This window comes from Rhinatrema bivittatum, chromosome 2, assembly GCF_901001135.1.
Source record: "Rhinatrema bivittatum chromosome 2, aRhiBiv1.1, whole genome shotgun sequence".
NCBI lineage: Eukaryota > Metazoa > Chordata > Amphibia > Gymnophiona > Rhinatrematidae > Rhinatrema > Rhinatrema bivittatum.
This window is the reverse complement of record NC_042616.1, coordinates 669,020,439-669,041,500: the sequence shown is the minus strand read 5'-3', so window position 1 is coordinate 669,041,500 and position 21,062 is coordinate 669,020,439. Positions and strand designations below refer to the sequence as shown.

The 21,062-nt window shown below is 46.2% G+C and overlaps 1 protein-coding gene across 1 annotated transcript in view; it reads left to right on the top strand.

The window, feature by feature from the left end:
* SBSPON (somatomedin B and thrombospondin type 1 domain containing) overlaps window positions 1-21,062 on the top strand; it is a 71,781-nt gene that overhangs the window by 47,962 nt on the left and 2,757 nt on the right. Inside the window, exon 4 of the mRNA XM_029591471.1 lies at window positions 3,346-3,522. Coding sequence (XP_029447331.1) covers window positions 3,346-3,522 — 177 coding nt within the window. The remainder of the gene's footprint in view (window positions 1-3,345; window positions 3,523-21,062) is intronic.

Here is a 21,062-nt window from a genome sequence, read left to right as displayed (position 1 = left end):
CAGTGGCGTGTGTATATATATTTATCATGTCATATTTGGCTCTATACAGAGTCTCTCATTCGCACTCTCTCTCATCCTTTTGATCTAGTTAGATATGCCACCACAATCTATTGATGAGGTGTTTATTTGATGTCGGGGTGGCCAACTTTTCACACACCAAGAAATACACAGTCCCAAAGAGCCTCGTGTTTTCAAAAAATGAGAGGTGTGGGGGAGGAGAGTATCCCCTTCCAACAGTATCTCTCTCTCTTTCTATCACCCTATCCTGTCTCCATCAGTCTATCTCTCTCTCAATCCCAACCTGTCCCCCAATCTTTCAATACATCCACCAGTCTCTTTCTCAATTTCCCCACCAGTCTCTCTCAATCCCTCCACCCTGTCCTCTCAAGCCTTTCAATCCTCTCACCGTGTCCTCACCAGTCTCTCCCTCAGTTTCCCCACCCTATCCCTACCAGCCTCTCTCTCTCAATCTTCCCACTCTGTCCCCACTTGTCTCCCACTAGAATTTGCCTCTTTCTCTCCCCCATGCTGTGCCCAGTGCCTGTCTGTCTCCCTCTCTCTCTTACCCTCATCAATATAGCTTAGACATCCATCCTATTCCTACCAGTGCCTATCTTGGCAGCCCCAGTTGTATAATTAGGCTCTGGAATTCATTGTCAGAGGATGTGGTGAAAGCTGTTAGTGTGCCTGCATTGAGACAAGTTCCTGGAGGAAAAGTCCATAAGCCATTATTAAGGTGGAGTTGCAGAAATCCACTGCTTAACCCTGGGATAAGCAGCTTGGAATTTACCCCCTGGCTTCCTGCCAGGCACTTGTGACCTGGATTGGCCACTGTAGGAAACAGGATACTGGACTTTATGGACCTTTGGTCTGACCCCGTATGGCAAGTGTTATGTTCTTAACATTCTTTAAATTTATCAGGGGCTTTGCAGCTCTAACATTGCCTCACCCTGTCTCCCCTGCCCCCAAACATTCTTCATCTTGCACTCTCTCTTTCTCTGACACCCTCCATCATTACCCTTTCTGGCTCACTCACCCACCCCCTCTCCTCCAACATTCACCCCTTTTCAAGTTATTGCATCCAGAAGCATTTTCTCCCACTAGTACTGCCCCATGTGTCTCTCTCAAATCTTTCCCCCTTCAATCAACATCTCTGGCTCTATCACCCCTTCTAGCTCTGTTACCTTCCCTCTCCCTCTTTACCCACTTCTAGCTCTCTCATCTTCCCAGCTTCACTACCTATGACTATCACCCATCCTCACTCTCCTTGCCCTTTCATCCCCTCTGGCTCTCACACACACACCCATCACCACTTTTTCTCCATCCTGACACCATTTCCATTTTTTTTTTTTACCCTTCCCCATTCACCACTGCTGACTTTCTTGCACACACACCCCCCCCCCCCTCCCCATTGGCTTTCTCATACTCCTCCCTTCTCTTTTGAATCCCTTATATCCCCATCCTGGGCTCTCTCATGCCTCCTCCACACTCCCCACAACATCCTACCCCAACCTTTTCTCCCTCCCTCTGTTTCATCCCCGCCCCCTACTATCTTCCCCTACAGCATAAGCTCCTCCTTCTGCTGTCCCCCCCCCCCTATAACCCTTGCAGCATTTATCCCTTTTCTCGATATGGCCCTGGAAGTATTCACTCCTTCTTGCACCGCAACTTCTTCAAGCATTCACACCCCTCATTTCCCCATTATTTATTTCATGCACTGCTCCCTGATCCCTCAAGTATTCATCAACTACATTAACTCCCTCACCCCCCCATCACCTCTTTTCAGCATTCACCCCCCCTTTCTCTTGCCACAAATAACTCTGGCCTGACTGGAGCTCTCTGTGTCCCTCCCCTCTGCTGCCAGCTGAATCCCAAGTCTTGGGAAGATAGTGAGACAATGAACCTGGGGCTATACGTTCCATCCCCACTCCCCCAGACAGCAGACCAGTAAAGAGCCCTCTACTCCAGGCAGCAGATGGGGGTGGGTGTTGGACAGGATGGTGAAGGCTGGAGCAGGAAGCTAATTGGCGCTTCTTTGCTGTCCTGTCTGCTGCAGCCTCACCCTGTTCCTTCCCCTGCCTCTGCTTCTCAAGGGGTGAGGGGGGGGGGGGGGGAGAGATCTGGGATGAGCAGAGTAAACCCTCTGAACCCTGCTCCAGCCCTGCCTTCTGGCTCTGCTGCAACTAGAAGCACTGTGAGGTCAGGCGGGAGCAGAATAGCTCTTTGCTCTGTGCTGTCGTGTGTTCTTCCTGCTCTAGCACCTCCCTTCCCGTCCTCTGCAGTGCTACTCAGTTGCCATGTGGCCAGGAGGGCAAGAGCCACATTTAGCACATAAAAGAGCCACATGGGGCTCCCGAGTCACAGGTTGGCCACCCATGATTTAGGAATATAAGGGACACCATTTGACTTGGTTTGTTTCATATATGACTAACAGAACTCAGTCCATCCATTGGAAGGGACAATGTTTTGAACCTCATCATTTATCTTACATTGTACCACAGGACTTTATCCTGTTCAGTGTTGACCTGGCTCCTGTGTGACTGTAACCAAGGAATTTAGAGTGGAATTTCATTTTTATTTTGCAGACAACATACAACTGGTGGCTTACATAGACAGGATCAGCTCACTTCTACAGCTAAACTGAACTCATGAATAGAGGCTATATCCCAGTGGCTTTTTTCAGAATAGGCTTAAGCTAAATTTTTATAAGTCCCTGGCATCATGTCTTCCTTGAACAAATCCCCCTCCTATTGTTCTTCCAATAGATCTCAGAAGTGATGCTGGAATTAAAATCTAGCTTAACTAGCCTAAGAGTAATATTGGATACTCAACGTTCTATGATCTCTCAAACCTCTATGCTGGTTCACTCTATTTTTTTTTCTCATTTGTATCTAGTTTATCAGCTAAAGCCTTTTTTAGAACAGGTATATCTTGCCATAGTGTCCACTTGCTGGTAACTAACAGATTGGTTTATTATAATTACATATAATCATAGATTACCCAAAAGAATTAACAGGGTGCAATTACTTTAGAACATAGCCGCTAGACTTTTGACTGGGAACAGGTTTGAAGGGTGGGGTGGGTGCTTTTACATACAAAGTCAGAGGAATTTAGATATGACTGATCAATTCCTATCATTTGAATCAATGAAAGGTACCAACAAGAGGAACTGATTACATTGTACAAATTTTCTGCAAAAGCCAGAAAATCAAATCCAAATGAATGTAAATATCTTTTTAGAGAAATATTTAATATAAATCAATATGGTTTCATAGTATTTTAAATATTTGCACACTGAAATTGTATAACCTATTTATTTTAACTTCCACTATGATTTTTAACTAGGTACTGTGTGGAATTTCAGATCGAGTCTTTGTCTCACTACTGCATGGTGGAGAATCGTCCATATGCCCGTTGGATGCAGTACCTACGAGAAGGATACACTGTCTGTGTAGCTTGCCAGCATTTAGCTATGAATATTGCAAACCATCGCTGCTCTGGAGATGGTCGGGATAGTGATAGGTAATAAAAGAGAATTTATTTTTAGAAATTTTGATTAATTCTGTGACAATGTACTTCACTGATGTAGGATGCAGCTGATACCATTTAATAGGGTTATTTCTCTGGGAGCCCACTTAATTTAGTGCATTCTATTGGTAGGTTACATTTTATTTGGGACATTACTTATTTATTTGGAGAAATGTATATTATTTACTTGCTGTATACTTATAGAACCTAGAAGGTCCACAAAAGGTAACAAAGAGATAGGAAAAGCACTATTTTTATGAGTACTGCTTAGCTAAGGATACCAGTTCTCATGTTTTGACAACAACCTAGGGAAGCAGAGATAACGCTGTGAAAATTAACTTTTTTGTACTATTCCTCTTTTCTCCCATTGCCCCTCCCTAGTAAGGATGCTAAATTAACATAGGTCTCTTGCTGGATAAGGGCTGGAGGGGAAACCTCCAAAACTAGCCTCCTCAGCATCATTTTTTAACCCGCAGAGGCATCAGCAGGGGCAGCCATCTTCCCTATTCCCTGGATCACGAGTATAGAGAAGATTGCTATTAAAAGGGTTAAATACTTCGGGCCTTATTCAGAAAGGACTATATACATTCTGTGCCTATGGAAAAAGTCTTTATTGACTAAAGCTCTTACTTGGGTGGGTGACCATTTATTTATCACTAAGGGGTCAATGCATTAAAATACATTTCATTAGTTTTAATAATGCAGTAAAAGCATTTACAATGCACATTAAAAAAACACTCTGGAGGAGGTCACGTGATACAGTGCAGGGGAAAGCCGTGATTTTTTCCCTCGCAGCGCCGACCCTCCTGCATCCAGCCTCATCCACGGCTAATTTGACTTCAAATTACTAAAGGACCTTGGGGAACCCGTACTGATTGTCTGGCAACTCCGACAAAAGCCATGGCGGCCCGCTTGAAGCAAAAAGACAAGGAGAAGGACAAGCCGCGCGGCTCTGAGGTGCAATCCAACATGGCGCCGACTACCCCGCCCCCACCGGCCAAGGCGGCGATCGCTGAAATTAAGACCGCGATATCGGAACTGTTGGGTCCGGAACTGAAAGGCATTTCTACTAAACTTACCGAGCTGGCCACGGCGTTTGCGGGCTGCGAGGCCCGCTTTTCGACACTGGAGCAGCGAGTCTCCGATTTGCAGGACGGCGCGCAAAACGTGGAGGCGGAGGTGACGGCCTTAAAACTGGTGGTGGCGAAGCAGGCAGACCGTCTAGAAGACCTAGAAAACCGGTCTCGCCGGTCAAATCTGCGCTTCCTGGGCCTCCCGGAATCGATTCCTGACAGAGAGCTTGTGACTTTTCTAGAGGGCTGGCTCACCAAAGAATTGGGCCTTACAACGGCGCACGGACCCCTGCGAGTTGAGAGGGCACACAGGCTGGGCCAAAAGAAAGAGTCGGACCCCAGGCCACGTATCATCATTGCAAAAATTTTCAATTTCGTGCATAAAGGGGAAATTATGCAGGCGACTCGGGCGGGTAAAACGCTGATGTATGACAGCAAAAAGGTCCTGGTGTTTCAGGATTTCTCGACCGCCTTGTCTGCCAAACGCCGCGTTTTAGCCCCGGTCTGCACCCAGCTCATCAATATGGGTTACCGTGCTACCTTGATATACCCGGCTCGACTAAGGGTGGTTACCCGCGAAGGTGTCCGGTGGTTCACTGAGCACGCGGAGGCACAGGAGTTCGCAAGTACGAGGGCCTCCAGGAGTCATCCAAGCTCCCCTCGCGCTCGTGAGGACCCGGATTGAGAGCAGCGGAGGGGCTGGCAATTGTTGTTTGGAGCTCTAGCGGGCCGAATTTGGAGTTTTTCCCGTTTTTTTTTTCTCCCTGGGAGTCTCTTATTTCCCTTGCACGGGCTCACAGTGCTGGACTGGACCGCGTTATTTTTTTCTCTGGACCTTGGACTGTATGACCGCGGTTCCTGCTCTTGGCCTGCTTTCCAGTTTCTATTTTTTTCTCTCTCCTTTGCAACTAAACCCAAGATGGTCTAACTGTATGGCCCTCCCAGGGTCCATGTTCCTTCATATGTGGAGTGGATGAGGCTGGAATGCGTCAGGTGGGGGGGGGGGTGGGTGTTTGTATGCATGGTGGTGACTTCCTTTATTGTATGTATGGTGGGGTGGGGAGGTATAGGGATTAGGGGGGGGGGGAGAGGGACAGGGTAAGGGACGGGGGGACTTTCATTCTGGGTTACGGGGGGGGTACCATGCACGCAGTTCGCAAGGTTAATTATTGTCCTATTCTGGGATTGTTCTTACAGGGAGGTTTTAGCTGGGAGAACCTTCCTGGGTATGTTCTATGTTCACTTTTGGTACGGTTTGTTCTCTTTTTAGGTCATGTCAGTTAGTGGACTGAGGTTTATATCCTGGAATGTCTGTGGTATAAATTCGCCGATAAAAAGGTCAAAAATATTGAATCATCTTAAGAAACGACAGGTGGATGTGGCTTTCCTCCAAGAGACACATCTGACAGATGTCGAACATTCCAAACTACGCAGAGGTTGGGTGGGGGATGTGTATTATGCCTCGGCCTCATCTAAGTCCGCCGGGGTAGCCATACTGTTTGGTAAACATGTACCCTTCACCATACTGCAGGAATTGAAAGATCCGCAGGGGCGCTACCTGCTTTTGGTTGTTAAACTTTTCAATGTGACAATAATACTTTGTAATGTTTATGCTTCCAATAATGATACGGTGGGCTACCTCCGGGCCTTGCAGGGTTTGCTACTGCCCTATCTCGAGGACTTTGTTATCCTGGGAGGGGATTTCAATGCGATCCGGGATTTAGACTTGGACAAATCCATTCGTAGCCCGCGGGATCGGGCTGTCAGTGCCAGTTTGGCACAGCTTGAGCAGTCGGTACATCTTCTTGATGCCTGGCGGCTCTTACACCCGAGTGAGAGGGACTTCACGCACGTGTCGCGGGCACATGCGACGTGGTCACGGTTGGATTATTTCTTTATTAGTGATAAATACTTTACAAAGGTTAATGATGCGTGTATCGGCGATATTCTTATCTCCGATCATGCTCCAATTTGGTTGGATGTGCAGGTCTCCCCTTCTGCTCCTACTCCCCGGCAGTGGCGTTATCCATATTTTTTGGCAGATGATATCCCCTTTCAGGAATATTTACGGGTACGATGGCAGGATTATGCGACTCTTAATGAGGAACATAAATCCGACCCTGTACTTTTTTGGTACACCGCTAAAGCGGTGATACGGGGAGATATTATCTCGTATGTCGCCCGTCGACGGAAAGCCCTTGATGCGAGTCTCCTTACTTTAAGCGTTCAGTTGCAGAAGCTTAAACGGCGTTTAGCTAGTACTAATCTCCCGGAGGACAGGGCGGCCCATCGGGTAATGCAGGGGAAAATAAATACTTTATTACACCAACGAGAAAAGAAGAGCTTGCTCTATTATCAATATCGGATGCACCGCTATAGCAATAAGTCGGGCAGGTTACTCCATAGCTTGGTGAAGGCGTCTCGCTCCTCTAAGCACATACCCGTAATCCGTTCGGACACGGGAGTTCTGCATACGGATGCTAAGGCCATTCTCGCACAGTTTCAGACATTTTTTTCTTGTCTTTATACTAAGGGGATTGGCAGCCTGATGTCTGTGCTCAGTTCTGTGCGAAGCTAGATCTACCAGCTCTTACAGGGACGCAAAGGGAGAAGCTGAATCTGCCACTTGAGCAGGATGAAATTCAAAAGGCCATTCAACAGTCCAAACGATATAAAGCGCCGGGGCCAGATGGGTTTACTGCTGAGTTTTATAGAAGCTTGGTGGATCTGGTTAGCCCGGCTCTGGCTCTGACGTTTACCGCCCTAACCACTCAGGGGCAATATCCCCCCCATGTGAATCGAGCCCATATAACACTTATAGCTAAGCCGGGGAAGGATGCCACTTCAGTGACCTCCTATCGGCCTATTTCGCTTCTCAATGTTGACCAGAAGCTATTGGCCAAAATTCTAGCCGACCGATTGGCGGAGGTACTCCCTTCCTTAATTGGGGAAAATCAGGTGGGCTTTGTACGGAAGCGCTATGCGTTGACTACTATTAGAAAGATCATGGCGGCTATGGAAATGAGTCAGATGATGGAAGAACCGTATCTTCTGGTCAATTTTGATGCGGATAAAGCATTTGATCGGGTAGAGTGGGGCTATCTTTTTTATATTTTGCAGCGGTTGGGATTCGATGGCTGGTTTCTAGAGGCCCTTCGACTATTGTATCATACACCCACTGCTGTTATCGTAGCTAATAATGCTCACTCCGAAGTGTTCTCTATCACCCGTGGTACCAGACAGGGGTGTCCCCTGTCACCCTTGCTTTTTCTGCTACAGTTAGAGCCTTTATTGCTGTCAATTCTGGATAATGGGCTGATACGGGGTATTCGCATGCACCATGAAATTTTTAAATATGTTGCATTTGCTGATGATGTGATGCTTTTTTTTATCTCGACCCCAGCGTTCTCTACCTCCACTACTGCAACTTTTTACTGAGTTTGGCAGTTTTGCGGGCCTTCGACTTAATCCAACTAAGTCTGAGGCGTTGGCCTTTCCAGCTACCCTTAGAGAGAGTTGGCAGGGTGACTTTCCATTAAAATGGGCTGATGGCTCCCTCCGTTATTTGGGGGTGATCCTTACTTCCCCTCTTACGGGTCTTTATACGGCTAATGTCAAGCCATTATTACACGTGACTCTGGACAAACTCCGCACTTGGCGTGCATTGCCTCTCTCTCTTTGTGGCCGTCTTAATTTATTTAAGATGGTGCTTTTACCAAAATGGCTATTTCTTTTGCAAAACTTGCCTCTTTTGCTTAGGCGTCAGGATCTTCGATCCCTTGACAAAGCACTGCGGGTTTTTTTATGGAGGGGAGGTAGGGCGCGTATTTCGTTGGTGGATCTTCGAGAGCGCTGGGGTGCGGGGGGATTGGGAGTCCCGGACTTGCGCCTTTACAATCTGGCGTGCAATCTCCGTATTTTACGAGATTGGATGCTAAATCAGTCCTCCTCTGTACATATATCAGCGGAATCGGCCTTGGTGATGCCTTTCGCTCTATCCTATGTTGTTCAAGCTCCCGCTAGGGAACTCCCCTCTGTGTTAACTCATTCCTCGGTTGTTACCCCGATTCGAGCTACGTGGCGGCTGATCACCAAGCTGCTCCGGACGCCTCGGGTGTGTGTGCCCCTGTTGCCTATCCAAGGGAATGGTGCCTTTCTCCCGGGCTCCCAAACCAAGGGGTTCCAGGAATGGCGGGGCGCAGGACCTGACTCGCCTGGGACAGGTTATAAATGACGATGGTCAGTTACTTTCCTTTGCAGACCTGCGAACTAAGTTTGCGTTGAATGCTTCTCATGTTTTCCCATATCTCCAACTTAAGCATTATTTTCAGTCCTTACCGATGGACCCTGGCCCAGTGGCGGTTCTTACCTCCTTAGATAAGGTATTGAGGTTTAATGTGCAGAGGGCCCCTACGTTATCCCAGTATTATAAGATTGTACAAGGGGTCACGAGAGTTGAGCCATTTGCAGTATTGCTTGAACGCTGGAATAGGGATGGGATATTTGCTCTTACAATCCCCATATTGAAAGCCAGCTTTGGGCGCATCAATCATATTACTATTAATATGTATTACCGAGAGATGCATTATAAATTTTTGCGTAGAGCGTATGTTTCCACCCAATTGGCTCATCGCTCCGGCCTGGTCCAGAGTGCACTCTGCGGTAAATGTCATGGAGCAGTTGGGCATCTCTCTCATTCTTTTTGGGCGTGTCCTAAAGTCCGCCGATTCTGGGGACAGGTTGCCTCTTTTTTAATGGACCCTTTTGGGGGTTAAACTGCCTATAACGCCCTTTGCTGTTCCTTTTTGGCCATTTCCCCCGCATTTCATTGAAGCAGGGCCCCCGTTTATTTCATACACAAGCATGCTTGGTGGGAAAAGAAGGTCATTTTATTGTACTGGCGGGATCCGAGCCCCCCATCATTTTGGACTTGGCGCAATCATTTGCATCATTTGTTGAGAATGGAGGAATTGGGCTCCCGGGTGGATCCTCGCTCCCGCCGGCGATTTTTGCTGATTTGGGACCCATATTTGCAATCACTGTCTCCCCAGTCACGAAGCTTGGTTATCAACGATTGCTGAGGTTGTAGTGGACTCACCTCTTGAAGATTCAACATGGTCTCTGGACATACCACAGGAATCTGCGTGCATGGACTCTGCTTGTGGACATTTCACCTGCATTGGGGGGAGGGTGGGAGGGGTTTGGGGGGGGGGAGGGATGGAAGGGATGCTGTTGGTTGATCATTGTAGAGCAGTTGTTATTGCATGGTCTGTGGAGGATAGTGTACCACCTCTTCAGACCAATTCTTTGGTTTTGTATAATAATAATAAAAAACCGTTTGATACTAAAAAAACACTCTGGATTAAACTCCTATTGTGCAGTTTAAATCATATTTGCTGAAAATGTGATTGTAGTAAAAATTAGTACAGCTACATATGCAAATAAAATATGAGCATGCTAATATGGGGCTAAGCTCATTTGTCATTATTCCCCCCTCCCATGTACAATTTTCCTGCATGCATGATGCAAGAAATTTTGCATACTGTAGGAGGCTTACTTTAATCTCTCTGAAATATCCCTGCACAGCAAAGACTGTGCTAGTCCCTTCCTGGTGGATCCTCATTTCCTTCACCCATCCCTGGCCTCATTTCTGAGGCCAGCACCCTCCAGTCTTGATCCCTCATTCTCATGCCTTCCCATCCCCAATCTTTACTCTGACCCAATTGCCCCCGGCTAGCAGGAGGAGGGTGGTGTGGCCTGACTACTGGTACTATAACTGAAGACTAAGGGGGTCATTTTCTAAAGGGATCGCATGCAAAAAGTCCCTTTTCGCGTGCGATAGCTAAATCAGGGCGGAGTTAGGTGGAGTCCACACTGGAAGGGGAGGAGTCGGGGTGGACTCCGCGACGACTTCGCTGATGGCGAAAAGGTAGGACACCTTATTGCGCCAGTAGCGCGCCCAATAGCGCCACCTTTTACGATGGTGCTATTGGGTGCGAAAGCCGGCACGATCGCACCGCGGAGGTGCGATCACTGCCGGCTTTCGTAGGCCCGCCCCCCGTTACCGCCAGATTCATAGAGCTCTGCGGTGTTAGAAAATCTAGGCCTAAATGTTTTGTGCTATGATGAGGCAATGTGATGTTGAATCCATAAAGGCATTCAGTTTCAGCAGAAGTGGAAGAAGGCAGTTAAGGCCACTCTGCTCTCCTCCTGCTAGAGGAAGGACACAAAAGTACAGAATCAGGGTAAAGGGGTGAGGTTGAGAATCAGGGCCAGGAATGGACTAAGAATTAACACAGACAGGATTAGGCAGGAGGTTGAGAACTGGAAAGAGATGAGAGACACCATGGGTTTTCCTGTGCACTAACTAAACCTTTAATTTTTGTCCAGTCAGTGCTGAAAACCTGCTACTTCCCATGGGCCTAATTTGAAGTGTTACAGCCATTGTGCATAGCATGCATGGTAAACAAAGGTTTACCTGAGGGATAATTTTGGAAGGTTAACTCATGAGAACTTTCCAATGTTACCTCTCTTTAGTGCATTCAGTCCCTAAGTGAGAATTTTCAAAGTGCATAGATTCTAAAGGATTAAAGGAAATGGAAATAAACTTTTAGTGATGATGCTTAGGTTGATGTATTCACTACCACAATGTTCCAATTAGGAGATTTATACAGGGCGTTAACATATATGACAGACATGCAAGATTAAGGCACGGTTTATAGATTTTACTTGAGTATTCTCTTTACATTATTTTATTTATTTTTTTAAATTTATAAACATTTAATTTTCAAACTTTACCAAGCTAGTATCAAGGTAGATTACAATCAAATTTATAATTAAATGTAATTATAGTTGCATCACAATTGACAATCAAAAGGTGGCATATAAACACAAACCCTTGGTATCAGATCTTTTATTTTATGGTCCTTGGGAGTTTAAGGAGTGACTGAATGCTAAACTGTTAAGCTAGAAAACAAAAAAGTGCAGCCATGCATTTTGGATGCAGGGATTAGATACTGATGAGCCAAGCAAAAAAAAGAGACAACAGATTAGTAAACCAGGGTGACAAGGTAGTGGCTAGAGCCAGAAAGGAAAGGCCACAACCAGTTAAAAAAAAAAAAAAAAAAAAAGGCAATAATGTTTTTATACAGAATGCTGGTGAGACTAGGGTTGCTCACTGGCTCCAGATTTTCAGGACAGGCTGATCCAGTCCTGGTTTTAGTCCACTGCATACAGGGACTTATAGTCTTCTAGCTCTTCTTAGGGAATGCAATAGGGAAATCAAAACTGCAAGTCTCTGCATGCAACTGGGTAAAATCTGGAACTAGTTGGCAACCCTAGGTGAGACCTAACTTGGAAAACTCCAGTTCTGGAGGCTATACATTTGGAAGGAAATAGACAGAATGGAGGAGGCTCAGAAAAGGGCTAACAAAATGGTGCATGGCCTGTGCCAAAAATATTTAGAAATGGATGAAACAGGGTATTTATAAAAGGAACGCGAGCGTGCATAAACATACATATTGGTGCACGAGTGGAAATAGCTGCAGTTTTAAATCGTGCTCGCGGGTACAGGCGAATCATTTAAAATACCCCCTCCCCTGTGTTTGCAGGCAAGGCTTCAGTGGCTTATCTGCAGGTATGCAGGAGGATTTTAAAACATGCCTGTGCGAGGGAAAACCCAGCTTTTCCAGGTAGTTCACCAGTGTTGCCAGTTCATATTGAAGTCTTCAAGACCCCTCTGGTTCTTCATTCTGTAAGCCCCCCACTTCACCCCGAACCCTCACGCTGTGCTAAGTGCCCTAAAACCCGAGATCTCCAGACTTGCTCCTCATCAGGAGCAGAAGTAAAATTACACAGATAACAGGCCCACATACACCATCGTCAGCTTTTTTAAAATGCGGATTGTCCCCACCCCTTTTCCACTCCTTCTTCTGGACACACGCGTGGGTATGTACACGTGGACTTCATGGCTTCCTAAAATGCGCATTGCTCACGCGAGACCCGCATACATGCATATGTGGCCATGTTTTGTGCGAGCAAGGCTTTTAATATCGACCGGTAAATATACCCTCGAGAAGAGAAACTGGGGAGAGAGAGGAATATGATAAAGACATTCAAATTTCTAAAAAGTGTAACAACTGCACATGAAACAAGCATTTTCCTTTTTTGTAACTTTGATTTTACATTAACATCAAGTCAGAAAATATCTTGAACAGGTTAGAGTTTCATAAAACTTTGAAATAGAAAGGGGGAAAAAAAAGCAGGAAGTGAGGAAAAAAAATTAAATTCCAACCAGAGTAAGACTACAAAAATAAGAAAGGAGACAAGATAAAAAAAGGTTTGTAGAACAGTATAGTTTAGTTAACAGGCCTGAATTCTAAAGCTTTTTACCCATTCTCGGGTAAATTTACAAAGCAGCGCGCCGATTTTATAACGTGCATGCTTCGCCGCGCGCATGTTATAAAATCAGCTACCCGTGTGTGCAAGGAGGGGGATTTTGTTATAAACGTGCGGTGTCGCGATCAGCCCTTTCCCCAGTTCAGACTGGCGGGATCTTCTCTAAACTCCTAACTATCCTTCCTCACTTTTCCCCACTCCTCCCCAACCCCTAAACCCCATCTACCTACCCTAAATTATTTTGTTTTACAATTTACCTGCCCCTCCGAGCAGAAGTAAGTTGCATGCACCAGCCGGCTGCCGGCGCATGCTTCACCAAAACAGCGCCTATTTATGGGAATTGATTATTGTAATTCAATACTGCTAGGCCTCCCAAAAGCAACATTACGTCCTCTGCAAACACTACAAAATACCGCGGCCCGTATTCTAACTAATACACGAAAGAAAGATCATATTACCCCATTACTGAAAGAACTACATTGGTTACCTGTAGAACAAAGAATAATGCACAAAACATAGTGGGGTAGATTTTATAAATCTACGCGCATGCGTAGTTTTGTTCGCGCACCAGGCGCAAACAAAAGTACGCTGGATTTTATAAGATACGCGCGTATCTTATAAAATCCGGGGTCGGCGTGCACAAAGGGGGTGCACATTTGTGCACCTTGCGCGCGCCGAGCCCTGCGCACGCTGCCCGTTCCCTCTGAGGCCGTTCCAAAATCGGAGCGGCCTCGGAGGGAACTTTCCTTCCACTCCCCCCCCCCGCACCTTCCCCTCCCTTCCCCTACCTAACCCACCCCCCGGCCCTATCTAACCCCCCCCTACCTTTATTCGAAAAGTTACGGCTGCCTCTGGGCAGTAGTAACTTAAGCGCACCGGCTGTCTGCTGGTGCGGCAGGCCCCGACACTCGGCCATGCCCTCGGACCGCACACATGCTCCCGAACACACTCCCGAGCCGACACCATGCCCCCCTGGCCACGCCCCCGACCGCCCAATTTTGCAAGCCCCGGGACTTATGCGCGTCCCGGGGCTTGCACGTGCCGCCGAGCCGATGCAAAATCGGCTCGGCGGCACGCAGGGGGGTTTCTTAAGGGTTACGCGCATAACTTATGCGCGTAACCCTTTTAAAATCCGGCCCTATGTATTATTCACAAGATAGTATATGGTGAAATGACAGACTGGTTAAATACCGCAATCAGCCTGCATGTATCACAGTGCGATTTGAGGTCGGCAAATAAAGGCCTGCTGACAGTACCTGCAATAAGATCCGCCCATTTATGTGACGTGAGAGATCGTTCTCTCTCAATTGCAGGCCCAAAACTTTGGAATAAATTACCACCGGAATTGAGGCTACAACCAAAGAAGAAAAAATTTCGACAAGAACTAAAAACGTGGCTTTTCCAAAAGGCATACATGAGTGACAGCTAAGCACGAAGTAGAATCCCACATCTTTTTCTTTTATGATCCTATTAATGGAGTTTTATTAGTTTTAGCTAATTATGTTTAGTTGAGATTTGATTCTTTTATTATGTATAGTTGTTATTTATTTTCATTTATTTTTCTGCCGAGTTTAACATTGTAAACCGTCGAGATGGAATTTTATTCTGTGCAACGGTACAGAGAACCGATTAAATAAATAAATAAATACATAAATAATGGTGCTGTCCTGGCCGGCTACCGCCCAGACCCCGCCCCAGTCCTCCCCTTTTTAAAAGCCTAGTACATCTGGTGCTTACCGAGAGATACGCCCGTGACCGGGCCACTTGGAAAATGCACTTGTTGTGCGTGCAGCCCGGCCATGTGCGTATCTTCCAGGATTTGCATGCACTGGGCTTTTAAAATCAGCCCCTCTGTCTCTATTGGAAAAAGATTAATAAATCAGGCTCTAACTTCAAGCAGAAGATGATACAGAATATTCAAGCCTAATGTATCCCCCCCTCCTGGATGTACATATGAAACGTGAGAGGATCCAGAACCTGAGTGAGCAAAGGTCTGGCCTTTTCGAAGAATTCTGAAAGAAATGTGAGTAGTGACGTACTACTTAAAGAAACAGTTCGAAATTCAGGTGTTATGTTTGATTCCAATTTATCATTTAGGCCACAGTTACAACAGCTCCTTCATGTAGATTATTATAACCTATGTTTATTTAGGTATGCGAAACGTATCTTAGATCCAGGTGATTTTCATACCATCTTACATGTATGTTCTCTCATATATCGATTATTGTAACTCGCTGTACCACAGGTTACCAAATTCTTGTATTAAAGTATTACCGATTCTGAAAAATTCTGCCATTTGCTTGATTTCAGACGGGCATTGGACTGAGCATATTATGCCAATATTGAAATACCTTCATTGGTTGCCCATGAAACAGCAAGTAAAATTTAAAATATTCACTTTGATTTTTACGGTGTTAAAACTGAATGGTCCTGGTTATCTTAAGTCTCTTCTTACTGGCACGGCCTTTGTGGTTTTGACAAAAAAGTTTGGGGCGGATTTTAAATGCCCTGCGCGCGTAAATCCGGCCGGATTTACGCGCGCAGGGCGCCGGCGCGCCTATTTTGCATAGGCCGCCAGCACGTGCAGAGCTCCGGGACGCACGTAAGTCCCGGGGCTTTGTAAAAGGGGCATGTCAGGGGCATGCCCGGAGTGACGCGGCATTTTGGGGGCATGTTGCACGTGACGCGGCAATTCGGGGGCGGCGACACGGGCGTGGTTTCGGCCCGGGGGTGTTCGGGGGGCATGGCCGCGGCTTCCGGACCAGCCCCCAGGACCGGAACACGGAGCAGGGCTGCTGGCCAGCACGCGCAAAGGTAGGGGGGGGAGTTTAGATAGGGCCGGGGGGGGGGGGGGGGTTAGGTAGGGGAAAGGAAGGGAAGGTGCGGGGGGGGTGGAAGGAAAGTTCCCTCCGAGGCCGCTCCGAAATCGGAGCGGCCTCGGAGGGAACAGGCAACGCACGCTGGGCTCGGTGCGAGCAGGTTGCACAAATGTGCACCCCCTTGCTCGCGCCGACCCCGGATTTTATAAGATATGCGCGGATCTTATAAAATCCAGCGTACTTTTGTTCGCGCGAACAAAAGTACGAGCTCGCGTATGTTTTTAAGATCTACCCCTTTGCTTTTAGTTCCCTCTGTTAAAATTGCTCATGTGTCTACTACTAGATGTCATTCATTCTTTGTCAAAGGTCAGATTTGCTGGAATGTCCTTCTTGATTTCATGAGAGAGACTGACTTTATAATATTGTTCTAGAGACAGCTTAAAACACTTCTTTTGAAGAGGCCTTTGTCTAATAATTAGGGTAATTTGCAGTTTAGAAAAAAGTAGCTAAGAAGCTTGATAAGTGGTTGAAGATATGGTAACTGGGATTTAATGCCAAGAAGTGTATGAGTGTGTCTCTCACTCTGACACAGACACACAAACACTCTCTCTGACATGCTACTGTTGGACTGCTGCTTATGTGCTCACACAGTGAGTGCCCCTAGTCCAGCACTGCTGCATCATGGTGTAAAGTTCTTGCTTGCTGCCAGCCATTCCCCATTCTGCAGCAGCCTCATCCCTTTCCCAATCTCATTCTCCAAAAAACTCACTGGTTCCAGAGCCAGCTGCTTCTCTCAGAGCTCAGTGCAGTCACCTCAGACAGAAGCCTTTCCAACACTGCACAGGCACTTTCTCCTGGCTTACCCCTTTCCGACCTGTGCCTGTAGCTTGCCTCCACTTCTCCCACCACTCTAGTGCATTCCCAATGACTGCAAGCTACACAATCTGCTGCTTTTATGGTTCCCCAGGCTCAGCTCTGCCTACCAACTCCAGGGGAGTGGGGACAAGAAGTGACCCCTATTGTTCCCTGGGCTTATAAGAACAGAAAATTAAGCCCTGGCCAAGACTGGGGAGAGCCACTAATCCAAAGTAGTACAGCTCCAGATGGAATCCTACGTTCTCTTGTGGAACCAGTGCAACCAGGGCTGGTGCAAGGGTCTTAAGTGTCATAGGCAAACTTTGCAGCCTTGCACACACTCCTGGTCCCACCCTTCCCACAAATAATTAAAAAAAATATGCATTTATAATAACAGATTTTACATGAAAAAGAATATTCAGTGTTCTAAGATAAAAATATCACTTAAAACATGTATATTATTTATGTGCACCACTGGTGGTACCAAGCGGAAAACTGCAAAAAAGACACCTACAGTCATATGGTATTTGGACTATTGTAAAGCATGTCAGCCCTCAGAAAGCTTTAAGTAAACTTAATTACAATATAGTAAACCTCTCACACGAAAAGAGCACTAACTGCCAGCTCTCAAACGGTAACAACCCTACCTATGAAAAGGCAACACTTCAAATATTACACCAGGCCCTAAAAATTAAATACACCCGATATTAGGAAAATAGAAGAAGCCAAGCTGAAACTACATGCTAGTAAAATACTTCACCTCAGTCACATTTGCAGAGCACAGATGGACCCACATCAAATACAGAATAAAGAGACAAAGTATAACTAGAAACATGCAGGCAAAAACTGAATTGGAAACCGTAACAAGACAGACTCCATATGCAGTGCAACAATGTAAAAAACAGAAACATTACTATTCTTCATTAAACATCAAACAATAAAATCAAGATATATAAACCATAAATCATAATAGTAAAACCATAATCATAAAAAGAATAAATATCTATAACAGCTGATGTAAAGAATAACCAATAATTATTTTTTTTAATTATTCCCAAATACACTTAAAAGCAGAATATAAATCAAATAAATAAAATATTTAAAAACAGAAGACATCAAATAACACCCATTTATTAAAACTAATAAGGATAAAAAAAATCTCCTGCTCTCCATACCTGGGAACTTTTGATTTCAAGTCACCCTGAGATTCTCATGGATTAGTTCGAAGAGGGAGTGATACAGCTTTCTTCTCTCTCTCTCTCACATACCCATATTCTCCAACAGACACACACACACACACACTTGCTTACTCACCCATCCTCACACAGGTTCTCTCTTACATGTTCTCTCACATATGCATACTCTCTCACATTCTGTCCAACACACATACTTGTGCACACATTCTCTCTCATGCACACTCTTTCTCCTCCCAGAACATATAAACAGAGGCTTCTTTGGGCCTGCACAGCTCATTTCTCACATACACATGCAGTCTTACATGCTATTTGCTCACATGCACCTACACATGTAGATTTCTAAATAACATCATATAGGCCAACATGCTTTGCCATTGCCAAAGTAGTATTGTAAATTAACGAGACCTCATAAGTGTGGCGGGCTATTCAAACACAAGCCCTGCTGCCACTATTAGAAAGGAATGCGGTGATGTTAATAGCTTTTGCACCGTCTTAGTGTTATAATCATTGGTCTCACAGAAGAAGTGGGTATGTAACCGTAACTTATATCAGTTTACAAAGCAGTAAGGGGTTTTTTTCCACTTATCGTAGCGAAGTTTGCAGCTGGGGTGTAACGCTGGCTCTGGCCCGACACGGCTGCCCGAACACATTTGCAGCCTAGTAGCGGAACTGGTTGGCAGTATTGGGAACCCAATGGCATTGAGCGGCCCCTGAAGAAGGTTCACAGAAACACGAGCCGTGTCGGGCCAGAGCCAGCGTTGCACCCCAGCTGCAAACTTCGCTACGATAAGTGGAAAAAAACCCCTTACTGCTTTGTAAACTGATATAAGTTACGGTTACATACCCACTTCTTCTGTGAGACCAATGATTATAACACTAAGACGGTGCAAAAGCTATTAACATCACCGCATTCCTTTCTAATAGTGGCAGCAGGGCTTGTGTTTGAATAGCCCGCCACACTTATGAGGTCTCGTTAATTTACAATACTACTTTGGCAATGGCAAAGCATGTTGGCCTATATGATGTTATTTAGAAATTGATATGAAGATTACATCATAATTCAACAGTTTCTCTAAAATAAGCCTACACATGTAGAACCATATGCTCTCTTACATGCTATTTGCTAACACATACGCTCTCTCACACATACATACATGCTCCAACTCACATATATATGCTCTCTCTCTCTCACTCACACACACACACTCACTCTTGCTCGCTCTCTCTCTCTAGAACATACCAGATGACAGGACTTCTTCTCTTTGGCGTTTCAGCCCCACAGACCTCAGCCTTCTATTTTCAGCCTTGCAGCCCAGCTGACAGGGGCCTCTTCGCTTCAACCATGCGGCTGAAGAAAAGAGGCTGCTGTCAGCTGGGCTGAGTGGCTGAAAAGTAGAGGCCCCTGTCAGCTGAACTGCGAGGCAAAAAAGAGAAGGCTGCGCAGCTCAGCCAACGGTGGTCTCTTCTCTTCAGCCGCACTGCCTGGCCAACGGCGGCCTCTTGACTTCAGCTGCGCCATCCAGCCGATGGTGACGTCTTCAGCCATGCAGCCCGGCCAACAGCGGTCTCTTCCTTTCCTCCACAAGAGTTCCACAACCATGACCCACCGTGGCATGCCCAAAGCCCCGATAAGCCAATCCACCGCTGGCACTAATACCCAACACTTCATTCTCAATTTGATGCTCATGTTAGTAAAAAAACTGGATTACTTAAAAAAATTCATCGTGCATTTGATTTGCAAACAATCCAGTAATTCAGGAATAGATTCACAACATGGCAAGCCACAACATCAATGTTTGGAAATGGATCTTCATCAAGAGACCTGCACCAAGGACTGACAAAAGTAAAAATGAATGTAAAAAACTTTTAAAGCACCTTATAAGCGATGAAAATTCTAACACTTTGTACACTACAGCGGAGGTGTACTAAGGGGGGGGGGGCAAGGGGAGGTGGTCTGCCTCAGGTGGCAACAGGGGGAGGGTGCCATTGCTGCCGGCAGAAAGGTCCTGTGGCGGCGCGGAACAGTAACGTGGCAGGGGAAACCCCACCAGCAAAAGCAAGGATCTGCAGTGGCAGAGTACAGTGGCACCGCCGATATTTCCTGGAGCTGGCACGGTGGCAAAGAACAGGCCCAGCGGTGCCGCTGGTGGCCGAAGAAGGGAGAGATTGGCCGTGTGAGAGTAAGTGCCAGTGTATGTGGGTGAGGGTGTGTGTGTTGGTGTGAATGAGGGTGTGTGGGGTGTGTGTGTGTGTGTATGAGAGGATACCTGTGTATGTATGACACGGAGTGTATAGAAGAGTGAATGTGTGTGTGCCTGTGGGTGCCTGTGTGCGGGAGTGGGTGTGGGGTGAGAGAGAGGAAGCATGTGTGTGTGTGCATGGGTGAGACAGGAATCGTGTGTGAAAGATACGGAGAAAGTGTGTATGTGTGAGAGAGAGATGGAGAAAATGTGTGTGTCTTTCACACACACACACACACACACACACACTCATGCTCCTTCTGCTCTCACCAAGCATGTATGTGTGTGAGAGAAAAAGGGAGCATATTTTGTGTGTGTGTGTGTGTGGGTACCTCCTGTTCATGACAATCTCAGGGTGACAGGTATGGAGCGTGGGGTATTTTTAAAATCCTTATTAATTTTAATTACTGGGTGTTATTTGATGTCTGCTGTTTTGAAATATTTTATCGGTTTATGAAATTTGCCATACCATGCTGACTGGACTGATCCCTTAGTTACGCCGCCACTTGCGGCCTGGCATCATCGCATGATGGACATGGCACTACTGGAGCGAATGGACTATCCCAAATCTCCTAAGCCTGCGGACAAGCAGTATGCAGATTGCTGGACTCACTATTACTCTCTTCTCTCCTCATCTTCTCAAGGTCATTTGATTACTGTGGGCTACCGCGTCACTTGGTATTCCACTACTTCCACGACAATTAAACCCTGAGTGGGACCAAGCTGCACATTTTTCTTTTTCTGTTTTGCTATTCCGTTGATCCTACTAATGTATATGAAAATTGGGGCTCCTAGGCAGGGCTATTGGGGGGGGGGGGGGGGGGGAGAAGAGGTTGTGTTTGTTGGTTGAGGTGGTTGTATGGGTGGAACATGTGTGGTGTAACTGGTATGCATGCTTGAATGGGAGTGGCGATCGGGTTGGGGAGTTCTGTTTGATTACAGGGGTGGGATGAT